The 14,889-nt window shown below is 37.4% G+C and overlaps 1 protein-coding gene and 1 pseudogene across 1 annotated transcript in view; one reads left to right on the forward strand and one right to left on the reverse strand.

Moving 5' to 3' along the window:
* The window catches only part of CD109 (CD109 molecule), a 105,386-nt gene that overhangs the window by 56,911 nt on the left and 33,586 nt on the right, over positions 1-14,889 (reverse strand). The window contains exon 7 of the mRNA XM_006926378.3: positions 752-791. Coding sequence (XP_006926440.1) covers positions 752-791 — 40 coding nt within the window. The remainder of the gene's footprint in view (positions 1-751; positions 792-14,889) is intronic.
* On the forward strand, positions 7,930-8,037 carry LOC112475045 (annotated as a pseudogene).

Here is a 14,889-nt window from a genome sequence, read left to right on the forward strand (position 1 = left end):
AAATATTACTATCTGGCCTTATTTTATAGGGGAAACTTTGCCGATCTCTGTTCTAGTTTATCATGGGACTTAGATGTGACAATGTGGTATGATATATGTGGGGCATGAGACACAAAGATGTAAGCAAACTACTTTCCAGAATTTCTAAAGCCTGAATGAGACACGATCTCAAAAGGTGACACAAATCACATGAAAAAGTTTGTGTATGACTTCAAAATAACTCTTCAGTTTATAACTAGTAGTAGATCCTATGCTTTCACACTCATCTTTTCTTCCTTTCCCTCTACAAACAAAATAGTTGGGTCACACTATTTTTATCTATGTGTTCCTAACTGTGATATTATAAATGTGGCACCTGCAGAAAGAGGATGTACCCAAGGGAGACGGTCTTTACTGGTACCTATCACATGAAAACTATGGGAAATAACTGATGTTATGTTTTTAAAAAATACAAAATTTTAAATATGTATGTTATGATCACAATAAAGTAGAAAAAAACGAAATAATTGTGCATAAGAAAAAGACTAGCATAATGGGTCTAAAGGAGATCTTTTTCCTCCTTTATTCTTTACAGTGACCTTTATTGTACTTGCACTTTTACAAAGAAAAAATGATTAGACCTATAAGAAATGTCAAGATTTTACCTCCACTGTGATTTTTATTTTAAATAAGACATCTCTTAGAAATTTCTCTTATCGCTGTGGAGAGTAATAAACATGTTTTCCTTCAAAATAAATTGAAGAACTCTTACCATATTCTGAAACCTGAAATAAGTGATGATATGTCTGGTCCTATTTGGAGGAAGAAAAAAAGACAAGAAAACTTTATGAATTATTTTGCTTGCTTACTTACCTCACAAAAAAAAATTTAGAAAAAAAAATTAATGCATTTATAATGATTTAATGAACAAATGTTTATTTTCATTTGTAGTTGATATTTAGTCTTCCACAACATGATGTCTGAAATTTCATGAGTTTTCCTTGCCAATTCTCTAACACAAAAGATGACCTGATTCTGTAAATCACTATAGGTCATATAAACAAACGGCTTCATCTGACTTCCATCATTTGTGAAATGAGAACTAGATTAAATTAGATAATTCAGGAATTTATGAGACAAGGCTAACACATTTCAAACTAACAGGAAAGGACTTCAAATTTATTTTGAAGATCACCATCAAAAATAAACCAAAGGAGAAAATGAAGTTACATATAATTCAAATATTTGTAAATGGACCAACATCCTCTACTTTCCCAATTCCTGGAATTATTTTCTAGTGTAACCACTAAATCAATACATTCTACCCTATTTTAACAGATATTGTTAATTATTTCCTTTTGCAAATCAAAAAAAAATGACTAATTATATCTTTTTCCCTAACTCCTCATATTTCTATCTGTCCATTCTAAATCAAAGGTAACACATTAAGTAGAACCGCTTCAAAAGAGCTAAGTAATTCCACTAATAAAATCTGTATTCTAATTCTGATTCCCTAAATTTCTCAAAGAAAATACACTAATGCAGCTACATAATATTAGCTTTTTAAAAAATGACCCTTGGTTAACCTAAAGCATCTGTACATCAAGTTATTTTTTTAATCCTAAAGGATATAGTTAATTTTAAAGTATAAAATAAATGAAACTACTTATACACTAACAAAATAGTTCTCTAAAATTTGGCTTCGATGCTGTCATTTAAAGTAGATCCCAAAGAAACTGTGTCAATCAAAGTCTTTAAGAATCTCCACATTTGTACCTCTATCTTAAATTTTTATGTCATAAATAAGAATATTATATATTACATGTTATGCTCAAAACTCAAATCAAGAAGGTAATCTACCCATTTTAGTGGTAAACATGTCTAGTCTTTAAATTACTTTTTTGCTTTACGACTACGGCCCACTCCGTTAAGGCTTTGAATAAGTAACTTGACAATGATGCCTGTCAAGTTAAATTGATATGGCAAATATTAAGCACCAAATGTAAAACACTGTATGAAGTTCTGTAAAGATAAATTACAGTCAGTCTTCAGCATCAGAGGGTCAGTCTAGAGATGGAGACAGACATAGTCAAGAGCGATACAAGACTGACAGTGTCCTGGAGTTTCATGCACTGTGCTTTGATCTGATTCTCCCCTATGCTTGACTTACACATACTTTCATCTCTACCCATCTGCTAAGACTTAGCTCAAATATTACTGCTTCCTCAAATCTCCAATCTAAAAGTAATCTCTCTGCCTCCACGCACGTTAGTTCTTCCTTCTTTGTCACTTTTTAGTCTGTATCATAATAGTTAGATACATAGCTTATCTTGATGCAAGTTCTTTGATGTCTAGGTCCATGATGGGCCATTTTAATCCCTCATAGTTTACCCTTTGCAGTACCAACTTAACAGAGTGCCTGATACCAAAAAAAAGTGTTCAATAAAATGTGTTAGATTATATGAAAATTATTAGCTTTGACAAATGTAGAAAATCAACTAATTTGTTTGGACCTACTTTAAACAGCCTTGAAACCAAGTTTTAGGCAATTATTTATTTAACACATAAGTAGTTACATTAGATTATATTTGAAATGAATTCTCCCTCCCTGCCTCTTACATTGCCAGTCATCCCCGATAACTCCTGGATTTTTCATCTCTCTGTTTACTGTCTCCTTCCCTTTCATTCAGCCTATAAATATTTCAAGTCTTATGTCTTCTTGGTACTCCTTAAGTGTCTTTCTGATTTCTTCCTTGTTTCTTCAGTGGTCCTCTCTTTCTGATCCTGAAATGTTGGCCCTTCTCATCCTGAACCCAGTGCTCTTCCCGCTCTCCAGACCCTTAATGAGCTCATCAACTCATGGTTTAAACTGCCAACCCTATACTAAAAATTCCTAAATAGTTATCTCTAGCCTGCACCTCAGTATGGAGATTCCAATTCAAATCCACCTTCTAGACATCTCTGCCTAAATGTCCTACAAAACATCCTGGAATACTTTACCTGGATTTAGCCTCGACTAGGCACCCTTTCTTGATCGCCTCTCCCCACGTTATGTTAGATGGCCTTTCTCGCCCATAAAATCCTGAGTAAAATTCAATCATCTTACTTAACACAATATATTTTGATTTTCTGTTTTGTTTTGTGTCTATCTCCCGTAAGAGAATATGAAACCACCGAAGGCACGGCACCTAAATCAGCATCCCTTCCATGTTTGTTGAATGAATGTATGTATAAAGAATGAACAAAGTAATTCCTGTCCCCAGGCTGGTTCTTACAGGGTTCATCACATTAGCCTCAGTTATCATACAATATATCTTACAAGAACTTAAAATAACCTTCTCACGAGCAGAATAAGACTATTCTGTCAAAGAGGCACAGCCATCTGTCAAATGATGCATAGAAAAACTCTCTCTGCCCTGCATTTGAAGGTAATGTGAGTGCCAAGGAGTGGAAGAAGCCAGCCATTATGGAAAACAAGAAAAAGCAGAAGGAATGTGCTTCTTTTCGGTCATTTTAAATTCTTCCGATAAATCAAAAAATCATTTTGCAACTGAGTGCTGACAGTGCGCTTTGGACCAGATGAGGTTCATAAGTAGTGAAATGCAATTCAAGAAATAAATTACTTTACTATCCAAGGAGTTTGAAAAACAAAAATGGATTTTGTAATTTTCAAGATATCATCCAATAGGCAATCGGACCGTACCAATTTTCACAATGAGTTTAGTTATTTTTATAAAATATTTTTACCAAGTATATAATCAAGAATGCTAGAAGATATTGAAATATTTGAAATTAACAATAATTCATAGAATTAACAGCAATTTGTGCTACATATAAAGACAAAAACACTTAGTACTTCCATAAGTCTAGAACAGGGATCTGCAATCTTTTTCTATAAAAGGCCAGATAGTAAATAGTTTAGGCTTTACAAGTGCAAGGGTTTAGAACAGGCCTCCCCAAAATGTGCCACTTTGGCATGTGAATTATTTTGAGCTGAAGACAACCAAGACCCTGCAGGCTCACAAGAAATTTTTACCTCTCCCTTAAAGAATTTAAATTAGGGCCTTGCACATAATACGAGTTATTACCAGAAATAACTTTTTATGACCCATATAGAGAGCGGGGCAAACTACTAAATACTGAGCATTTGCTCTTCTTATTGTCCTGCAATGACCCTCTGAAGCCCCAAGGCACCTTTCCTCATCCTTATCTCATAATGCCTCAGACATTTCATTTTAACTTTCTGTCTCTGTTCTGATTCTCCCATGCATGTTGGGTTCTCATATGCATGCAATCAAATTTGGTTATTTTCTCTTGTTACTCTGTTTCATGTCAATTTGATTATTAGACCAACTGGAAGAACCTAGAAGGACAAAGGAAAGTTTCTTCCTCCCTACACAAGCCACATGATCCCTGTCGAAACTACTCGACTCTGATGTTGGAGTGCAAAAGCAGACAGAGATAACACATAAACAAATGAGACTGTGTTCCAATAAAACTTTATTTACAAAAACAGGTGTTGGGCTGGATTTGGCCTATAAGCGAGGATTTGCTGACTCAGATCTAAATAAAATTTATTTCAAAATTATTCTGTGTTAATTCTAGCTGAACTAAATTAAATTTGACCAGACTTAACTGAAAACATGCCACAAAATCAAACTGAGGCCTTTTATAGCAAGTACAAATTTCATTTACTGAACAATTTTCCTTCAATTTCAAAGAAACGATCTGCTTCAAAATGAGTTTTTATGTTTATTCTAGCTCATCGAATATAGTTTGTGTTTATTCACTCTGCCAGCAACTGGAGAGAGAGGCTGGCCTGAAGGCAAAAATACTTGGGCAGCATGTCTTCTAAGCAAACACCTTTCCAGGAAAGAGAATAAATAACTCATCAATGTCGTCTTAGCTCTTCTTTCCCCAATATGGTCACCATTCCATGGGGAAAGCACTCCCTTAAAAAACCTGCTCTTCAGCACATATATTCATTTTCTATTTGTATCAGATGTGAGCCTGTTTCAGTCAGATTTTCTGAAGAACTTCTAAAGCAGAAATGAAAAAAGAACCATGAGATATTTTCAGTAATCTCTGTAATTTCTTTACTCTCTTATTCTTAAATCAAAGTTGAGTACGAAGGTGTATGTATGGAAACCAATCAAATGAAGGGAGAAAGAGAAAATATTATTTTTACTACCCTCCTAAAAAATATGCTGACTAGAGTGCAAATTGTGGACATGTGAATTACAACACCATATCTCCATATATTCCAGTTACAGAATCGCCCTTCTCCAAGAGTGAAGCCATCCAACTCTTGAGAGGGTTTCTATTTTTAACAAACTTAAAGAAACATGGCATACTACCTGACCATTAAAATAGATATTCTTTTAAAATTCAGATCAGCTTCTATCAACTCTTGCTTCTACAGTAAAATTTTTTTAATGCCAGAAACAGAGCTAAAGTGCAGGATGGATTATATTTTGTTTGCACATTTAGGATCATTTTTATTTCCCAAAAGTCTGCCTTAGCATTGATCTCCAATGTCCGGATTTAATTTTTATTTAAAGATTAAGAAAGGGACTGAATTTTTATATCTACACATAACAGGATGTTAAAATGGAACTACTTCAGACTCAGTTTTGGCTTGTGTCCCAAGACAACAGATGCCAACTACATCCATATTCCAAAGTGAGGTGCAAGACTAGCTGCAGGACTTGCAAAGATTTCCAAAAATTGGGTTTTCGACTCTCAACCAAAAATCAAGATGAAAATAAACTAGAAAGGAATTTTAGTACACAGCTTCTGATGAGCTAGGAGTCCTACACACCCCACCCTGGGGATCAGATGGACGTTGCTTGCTTCTCACTTCAAGCCTAGGAAAAGGACTTCGTTCAATAGGACAATCAAGAGAGTCAGATGTGTGTTCCCAGGAGTGTCCTGAAGTTGTCATTTGGCAGGCATTGGAAATGCCTGAACAACCTAAAGGGCAAATACTGCTACTGATCAGCTGCATGAACAGCTGAGCCAAGAAAGGATGCTGAGTTGGGTGGTCTGCGCCTGCTGAGTTTCAAGGAGCAAAGAATACATGAGCATTTTCCCTCAACTAGATATGCAAAATAGAGAGAGCCAGCATGGGACTACCTTCTCTCGTGATCAAAACCAGCCTCTTGAGGGGGTAAGGCCACCTCAGGAGGTGGAAGCTGGAGGTGAACTGTGGATGCCCAGGAGCTGAAGACAGAGCTATGATCTGCCAGCTAGAGGAGACAGATTCAAAAGCATCAAAGACACTTTGGATAAGAGACTTCTCATCAATGTTAGGAGTGCTCCAAAAAACCCACAAATGAGTTCTAAAAAGGAAAGATGTTGGTTTTAAATGCCTATAGTCCTTGAAAGCTTTGATGCCAGATGACAAGAGTATTCCACTGACCCATATTAAATTACCATTTTCGTAGGACAAATGTTGGCAAATTCGTATGACTGATTCTTATACAAGTAAAAATTTTTTACCCCTCTCCTCTATTCCCTCCACCCATTCAATTCTAGGGAGTCCAATGCAGCCTAGTGAGTGGAGAACAGGCAGCCAGACCAGAGAAAAGCCAGGATGAGATATGGGGACACTTAATTTTATTGGACTAGACATATTAATTACTGAATGTAGATTGTTTTGTATGTGCACGTGTAACCAAAAATGACAGGATCTTTATTACTAGAGGAAAAAAAAAACAGAAAAAAATGGTGGTATTTGCCTTATATTTCATCCAAGGAATAGGGGAGAATTCGTCCCTAAGAACAGATCTAAATGGCAAAAGAATAATGTGGCTTTTTACTACATTTGTCGAGTAATACATGTTCCATCTCACAGTTACACACAGATAACTAACTGAGCACACCAAACTGGCCGTCTGTTCACGTTAAGAAAGGCTGGAGATATAGAGGGTATCCACGTTTCTGCCTCATAAGACATTTTCCCAATGACACAGTTATGGTTTAGAGTTCTAGGGTGATCCACAAAAGTTTACTTAATCCATAATATGAATGAAATCATATGGTATTTTTGATGCTGTCCCCACTAGATACTATATTAATTCTCTCCTTCTTAGGAACAAAAGTTTTAAATGATCTATCTATATTCTTTATTGCCCCTGTCATCTGGATTCCACCTCTACCATTCCACTGGCACAAATGGGCGCTCAGTAAGTGATGGCCACTTGCCTCTGCTAATCGCCCATCGCCTCTCTCAGGCCTTGCTCTCCAGGAGGCCTCCAAAGCACCTGATGCTTGGCCAATCTCTCTGAATTCCTTCCCTTCCACTCTATGTCTGCACTCTCTTGTTTCTCTCTTTTCCAAGTCTGACCGTTCTTTCTCTATTGCTTTGGATGACTCCTTTTCTTAGATCCTGAATGTAGTGTTTTCCAACTAATTAATCTAAACCCCACTTGCTCATCTCTTTCCCCCAAACCAAACTTCCAGCTCTGGCATACTTAGAATCTGTAATGAATGATTCTCCCAAAGACCACACTTGAAATCCCAGTCACCTTTGTTAAAAGATAAACTGAAGGATATTTAAAAATTTTGCCAGTTTATTTGGGCATAACTTGAATGAAATCAGGCAGCACCAAACCGGAAGTGGTTAGGAGCACGCCCCCAAAGAGCTCAGGGAGATGCTTTTATAGAGAAAAAACAGAAGCAAAGTAAGGCAATTATTGATTGGCTATCACTTAAAGCTTAGTTGGCTGTTTGTGATTGGTTGTTCTTAGGGTTTTGATTTCACAACCCTGAGGCATTTATATGCTTAAATTTTGGTTTGCTTATGTAGGTCACCATAGTATTTGAGCCACATTACTCTAATGGCCACTATGTTTAACTAATATAATATGTTTTACTACTCTTTCTCTAGTGTCCCAAACATGATCCTGTCACTAAATCTAATGATTCTGCCTTTAAAGTGTTTCTTGAGTCTATAGCCATGTCACCCTGAACATGCCCGATCTCGGAAGCTAAGCAGGGTTGGGCCTGTTAGTACTTGGATGGGAGACCATGTAGAAATATCAGGTGCTGTAGGCATTTAAAAAAAAAGTGTTTCTTGACACTTTAGATCCTCTTTAGTTCATGCTGCTCCCCTAAAGGAGCCCCCTATTACACTCAGACTGGACTATTATAACCTAACATAGAAGGTATCATGCATTTCTTAAACAATGATACTAACTTCCTGGTAGTCTCCCCGACTTCACTTCCTCTCCCCTCAATCACCCCGCATGCTATGATCTTCCTAAAATATTACTTTAATCATGTTATACTATTGTCTAAAAATTTTCTGCAAAAATCAACAGGACAATAAATATTTATGTTTTTTTTTGTTTGGGGGTTTAACATAAGTGTGACATTCTACTGAATAATGTCTGAGTGTTTTCACACTGAACATGCATTACTTTTGTAGACAGAGGGAAAAAATAAGCGTATAATTTTGATATCTTTTATAATTTGAGAGACTCATTCATGGACATTTTTGCTTTCTTTGTCTTAACAAGTTTTATATGAAATTTATAACACTGAAATTCAAAGTCAAATAAAAGTTTTTAGAGTCCCCCCCGCCACTGTACAAAATGAAATCTAAAACTTTAGCCTGCTATCCAATATCTTCCACATACTGACCCATAAACTCTTCCAGTTTTCTCTTCAACTCCTACTTTCTACAAGGCTGCTACTACTCCAGGCAACTGCCTGCTTCCAACTCTACAGCTCTGTCACTGAGCTCCCAGCCTGGTTCTACCTCCACCCGACAAGTTCCTATCCAAGTCCCACAGTGCCCTCTACATCCATCTAGTCAAAGCATGGAATTTAAAAGGTATGATGAGGCTCTACAAGTTCTCTGATCCAAGCCCCTTATTTTACAGCGGGAGAAACTGAGATCCAGGACTAAAATGACTTGTTCACAGTCCCTCAACTAAAGCACAAGGCACTGGGTCTTGTAACTCCCAATCTATGATCTTTGCATTTATTACACAATGTTGTCCCTGACTGTGAGCTCCTTAATAGTGGGGCCCATGTCTTATCATTTTTAGATGTTTACTGCCTGGGGTTGCTTTCCACCTAACATACAAAAGGAAAATTCCATATTTTTAGCTTTATTCAGATCCCTACTAATGTTCCTAATACTTACAGAACAGTAATAATTTAATACCCTATCTTTTTCTCTCTTTTACCATAGATTAGCAAAGAACTTCAAAATTACAAAAACTCGCAATGGAAATATCATCTAGTAAAAGTGTCAGTAGATGTATATTGAATTACAAAGAGAAAGGACAGATGTGCAGAATGATTGAAAATGTTTATTAAAATTTATACTGTTTTACTCTTTCCTGTTTGGAACCTAAACATCTGTGGTTTAAAATGCAGATGCAAAATATTCCTCTAGAGGTTCTCAACCTGGATTGAACATCAGGGTCAACTGCGGTAGGCTCAATAAATAAAGATGCCCAGTTCCCGGCTCAAAGCTACTGAATCAGAATTAAAAGGGCTGCAGCCCAAATACAACAAATGCATTCATTCATCTATTCCTTCAATAGAAAATTATTGCACATAAATGCCAGGCATTGTGCTAGGTGATAGGGATGCAGTTTCCTGTCATGGAGCTTTTGATTTAGTAGAAAGAAAGATACTTATCAAACAATCGCACACATTAATATACAAATACGAACAATAATAAAATGAATTAAAGTGAATTAAACTTAGAAGAAATTATGAAATCTGAAGATGAGGTTGGAAAAGTGGCATTAGATCAGGCAGGCACTCGTAAAACATATGAATTTTATCCTGAGGACAATAGAAAGCCTTTGGAAAGTTTTAAGATGAGCTACAATGGGAGAGATGATGAAAATGAAGTTACTGGAGGGAAGAATAGGGTTAAAGTTCGGTGTGTCTCTGTCTCTGTCTCTGTCTCTCTGTCTCTGTGTCTCTCTCTCTCTCTCTCTCTCTCTCTCTCTCTCCCTCTCTCTCTCGTCTCTCCCTCTAATGTAAGAGACATGGCATATTAGATTTTGTGTAAAGATCGAGAGAAAGAGAGATCCAGGTTAAAGATTCAGGAGAAAGAAGAGATGATCAACAATACTGTAAGGTTTCTGAGCAAATAAAAGAAGAGAGAAGCCATGGAAGGGGTAATGGTTTCCATTTTAGATGTGAAGAGTTATATCTTTTCTGTAAAAGATGATAAGCATGAGATGGATGCCGACACAAGGAAAACTCCAAATCTGGCAGAGGGAGATAAAGAAATTTCTATCTGATAACTTCTCTTTTCTTTATGAAATAGAAAAGGAGATTATCTGCCAAGAGTGAGGAGCAAAGAATCAGAATCTCCCCGTGAGATAGCATTTTCCTGAATCTCTTCTCTCATTAGAAAGAATTACAAATATTCTGGTACTCATAAAGACTAGAACTAAACAGCTGACAAAATGAAGTTGTCCTATACCTGATATTCGCTCACAGTGATAGGATTTGGGAAAAATGGATCTAACCAATAACCAAGACATAGACCATACAAGGCTCCAGTTAGGAGATTAGTGGTCCAGGCATCATATGTCACACACACATTCATACTTCTAAAAAGTTTCACCATTCGAAGTACATATATATTTTGTCGCACAAAGGACAAACTGATTTCATTAGTAGAAAAGTATTAACTAGAAGCACATTCTCTTTAAAAACAAACAAACAAACAAACCACTTATTTAATCCCTTCTGTTCTTACTGAAAGTGGAAAAAATTAAGGTTTTTTTAAGACATGCAACAGGATCACTTTTCTTGGCCACCTATCTCAAGCGAGAGGAAGAAGCAGAAGTGTAGCTACAGCTTGTATTGAATGGGAAATTTAACCTTGAGGCAAATAGTTCAATGTATTGCTCATTTCTCCTTTTCTCACTCTACCCAGGGACTCAGTACTCATTTCAGCGCCATACTCTGGCACCCAGTGCTGCCATCAACAGTCAGAGTCCAATGAGTTATAATCTTCCAAAACTCCCTCTATGCCATGGAAAATTAAGCATCATATAGAACTATACACACACATCTCACTAGTGTCAAATTCCTGCTTTCGATGTTTGCACTATAATAATGTAAGATAGAACCACTGGGTACACTGCAAAAAGCTTACTCAGGACCTCTCTATACTATCCGTGAATCTCTTTCAAAGTAAAAAGTTATTTTAAAAACTAACCTTCTTATGGCTCATATCACCAAGATTATATAGTCTGCTAGGTAACAGCAAGCTAATCCTTAATAATACATTAGTGGATATTAGCATGTTTTCCCTACCAGCTAAACAAATGCTGTAACATGAGTCTCCTGGACTCCAATTCTCCATCTAAAGCCATGGCTATTGTGGTCAGAATCTGAGACACTTTGAAAACAATCCAGTGTGTGAGGGGATGATCTGTGTGGAACCCTCAAATCATGTAACAGAGGTGGACAACTTAAAATAGCAGTTGCTGCACATATTAAAAAACTTAATATTGTAGAACTGAAAATATCAGAAAATCAAGCTTCTAACCCTGACATTACTATAACACTCTGTGAGCCTACAAAGACACGTCACTTCTCTCAGATTCTTCCTCCATAAAATAAAGAGATGGATCTGGGTAACCGCTAAGATCCTCCCCAGCACTAAAACTCTATGCTATCTGCTAATGGTTTGCTCAGATCCTCCATTTCACTGATGATCATGACACTCTAAGGTCTGATCCCAAAGCTCTGACTGAGGCCAAAAAAATGCACCTGAAGAGAGGGGTAGGTAAGAAACACTTTAAAGAATGAGCATTCTTTTAGTAGCTTCTGGAAAGAAAAAACAAGACAAAGATATCTTTACAAAAATCAGCTTGGGGTCCAGAAATTTAAATGCACACCATCAATAGGACTGACAATAGCAGATCAAATGACTCAATAAAGTCACAGGAATAATATGGCACAAAAAATCGTGAGTGCATTTTGAATTTCATAAGAGACTAGGATATTCAGTTCTTGACTGAAATCTTTTTTTGTTTTCAGAAAGTCCAAAACATTAATCCAAAAGATCAGTTTTCCTCTGGTTCACAGGTACATCGAATACAGCAACTATACGTATTCTCAAAATAAAAATATGCGCACATATTTCTACTAAATTGTAGTATCCTATAAAAGGGTGGAACTATAAGTCAAAGAACAATACAATGGATAATAATCAATAGAAGTAGTCTGGGAGAAACAATTCCTTCACTCTGTTCACTCATTTTTTTCATCCCACAAGCATGAACGGGTTCCTAAAAGAGGTCAGATACTGCATAAGATAAAATAAATATGAAAATTAATAAAATAGAACTCCTGTCTTCAAGGAACTCACAGTCTGATGAAAGGGCTCAGAGCAGGCCTCCCCATTGTGTGCCACTTTGGCACGTGGATCATTTTGAGCTGAAGGCAATCAAGACTCTGCAGGCTCAGGAGAAACTTTTACCTCTTTCTTAAAAAATTTAAATTAGGAGCCTTGCTCATAATAAGAGTTATCACCAGAAGTAACTTTTTATGACCTATCTATAGGGCAAGGCAAACTTCTAATCACTGAATATCTGCTCTTCTTACCATCCTGCAGTGACCTTCCTCTCCTCAGAGTCACCTCAGAAGGTCATTTTAACTTTCTTTCTCTGACTTTCTCGTATATGTGGGATTCCTGTGCATATGTATGTATTAAATTCTATTTTCTCCTGTTAATCTGTCTCATGTCGATTATTAGACCGAGAGGAAGAACCCAAAAGGATAGAGGAAAGTGTCTCCTTCTCCCCCTTACTAATAAATAAGGTAGTCACATTTTTTAAACACTACACTGATCAAAGTTTGGAAAAATAAAACAAATCTGGAAATTCATAGTGGTGGTGCTTGCACAACAGTGTGAATGTACTTGATGCCACTGAACTATACACTGAAAAAAGGTTAAAATGGTAATTTGTATGTATATCTTATTATGATATATATACAGGTAATGTACATTTTTCCACAGTTAAAAAAGGGGGGGGAGGGTAACTACACTGGTCAATAAATGCTGTCACAAAGGTGTATATGAGGGCCATGGAAGAACAGAGAACAAATGCTGACCTCTACCAGCTGACACTCAGACTTCTCCTTGCCTTTCTCACTGCACATGAAAGAACTTGTGGTCTTTCCCAAAAAAAGCAGTCTTTTAAGCTGAGACTAACAAAAGTATTCTGCAGGCCACATCCACATTCCAGAGAGCATGCCACTGATTTCTGACCTGTCACAATTTGCTCCATGCTTTCTGTTAAGCTGTCATCAAAAGCCAGGGGAGTTGACCAGATGCTACTTGTAGAGTGCTTCAAGGATGAAAACTGTCTGAACAAAGATGTGCTCTTCTGCAAAGGACAAACAGCTCCATACAAACCTGACAGCAGAAGCAAACCCACCCAGGCAACAGCTGGGCAGCAAGTTGTAAAGATAAGGAGCATTCTGAAAGGCTATAAAAAGCTTTGAATGCTGGCAACCCTTACCTAACCTTACCACAACAACTAACTCAAGTAGATGTAACTGTTACAAACACAGGAACAATTCAAATGAGACAGCTTCTGAATTATATAATAATGTGACATCCACCATGTATTATACAGGGCTCCAAAAGAAGGATTTTAAGCCATGGAGCTATTGAATTTTCTACATTCTTTCTTGTCCCCTATCCCCAGGACTGGCTTCAGAGAAGGACTGAGAAACTGCAGCTGGTTACAGCCAGAAGAGACCACAAGGTTACCTAGTTCAGTGTTTCCCAAGTTGGCTATGTATCCAAATCACCAAATAAGTTGTGAAATTACAGATTGTCCCAAAAAATCTGATTCCATAAGTCTAGGGTGTCAGGGGACTTCGTGGAGCTACTTACCTGGAGAGGTAAAGTAGCTCATAGTCTCACCACTAAGGAGTTAGGAAAAAAAAAAAAATTCAAGATCGGGCCCCCAGTTCAGTACCTTTTCCACTACCTGACACTTCTCAGCAGAACAGATGGAAACTAAAGATGCCTGGCTATGGGCACATATCAGCACTCCTCAAAATGGGATCCAAAAAACAAATAGACCCTCCTAGAGTGCTTATTTAAAAGGCAGATTCCTAGGTCTCATAACAGCAATACTGACTTGTGATCTGGGGACAGGGCCTGGACTATGCATCTTGAACAAGCTCCCCAGTCAGTTGATTCTAAGCAAACTGGTGTTTGAGACCACTGGTAAGTTCTACCAGCAGCAGCCTCAAGTGGTAAACTCAGTTGCATGAATCATTCTGGAAGGGAAGACAGGCTTGCTACTGCCACTGAGGAAAGAGGGCACAGGACTGCAATTATCAAGTGAGCAGGACTCTCGGTGACTGGGGCTCTCCCTCAGGGTTCTCAGAGGAACGTAAAAGTCAATGCTTGAGTCACCCACAGGCCTGGAACTCTGGGCTGTGAGCTGCCCACAAGGAGAGGGATGGTGTGGCTAGATCCCTCCTGGTTCCCACCATCATTAGCCTTCCTTTTATAGAACCTCTATCTGCCTTCTAATAACCTGGAATATACTTTTTAAATCACAGATGCATTGGATAAAGAAGCTGTGATCCATATATACAATGGAATATTACTCAGCCATGAGAAGAGATGAAATACTGCCATTTGCGACAACATGGATGGACCTCGAGATAATCTAAGTGAAATAAGCCAGACAGAAAAAGTTGAACATCACATGATATCACTTATATGTGGGATATAAATTTAAAAGCAACAAAGGAACAGGACAAACAAACAGAGACTCATGGACATGGACTATAGACTAGTGGTTTACAGAGGGTAGGGGGTGGCAGGAGCGGGGAGGTAGACAGGGTAAAGGTGGTCAACTATGTGGTGACAGAAAGAAATCTAACTATGGG

Source organism: Pteropus alecto, unplaced genomic scaffold (assembly GCF_000325575.1).
Source record: "Pteropus alecto unplaced genomic scaffold, ASM32557v1 scaffold7, whole genome shotgun sequence".
Taxonomy (NCBI): Eukaryota; Metazoa; Chordata; class Mammalia; order Chiroptera; family Pteropodidae; genus Pteropus; species Pteropus alecto.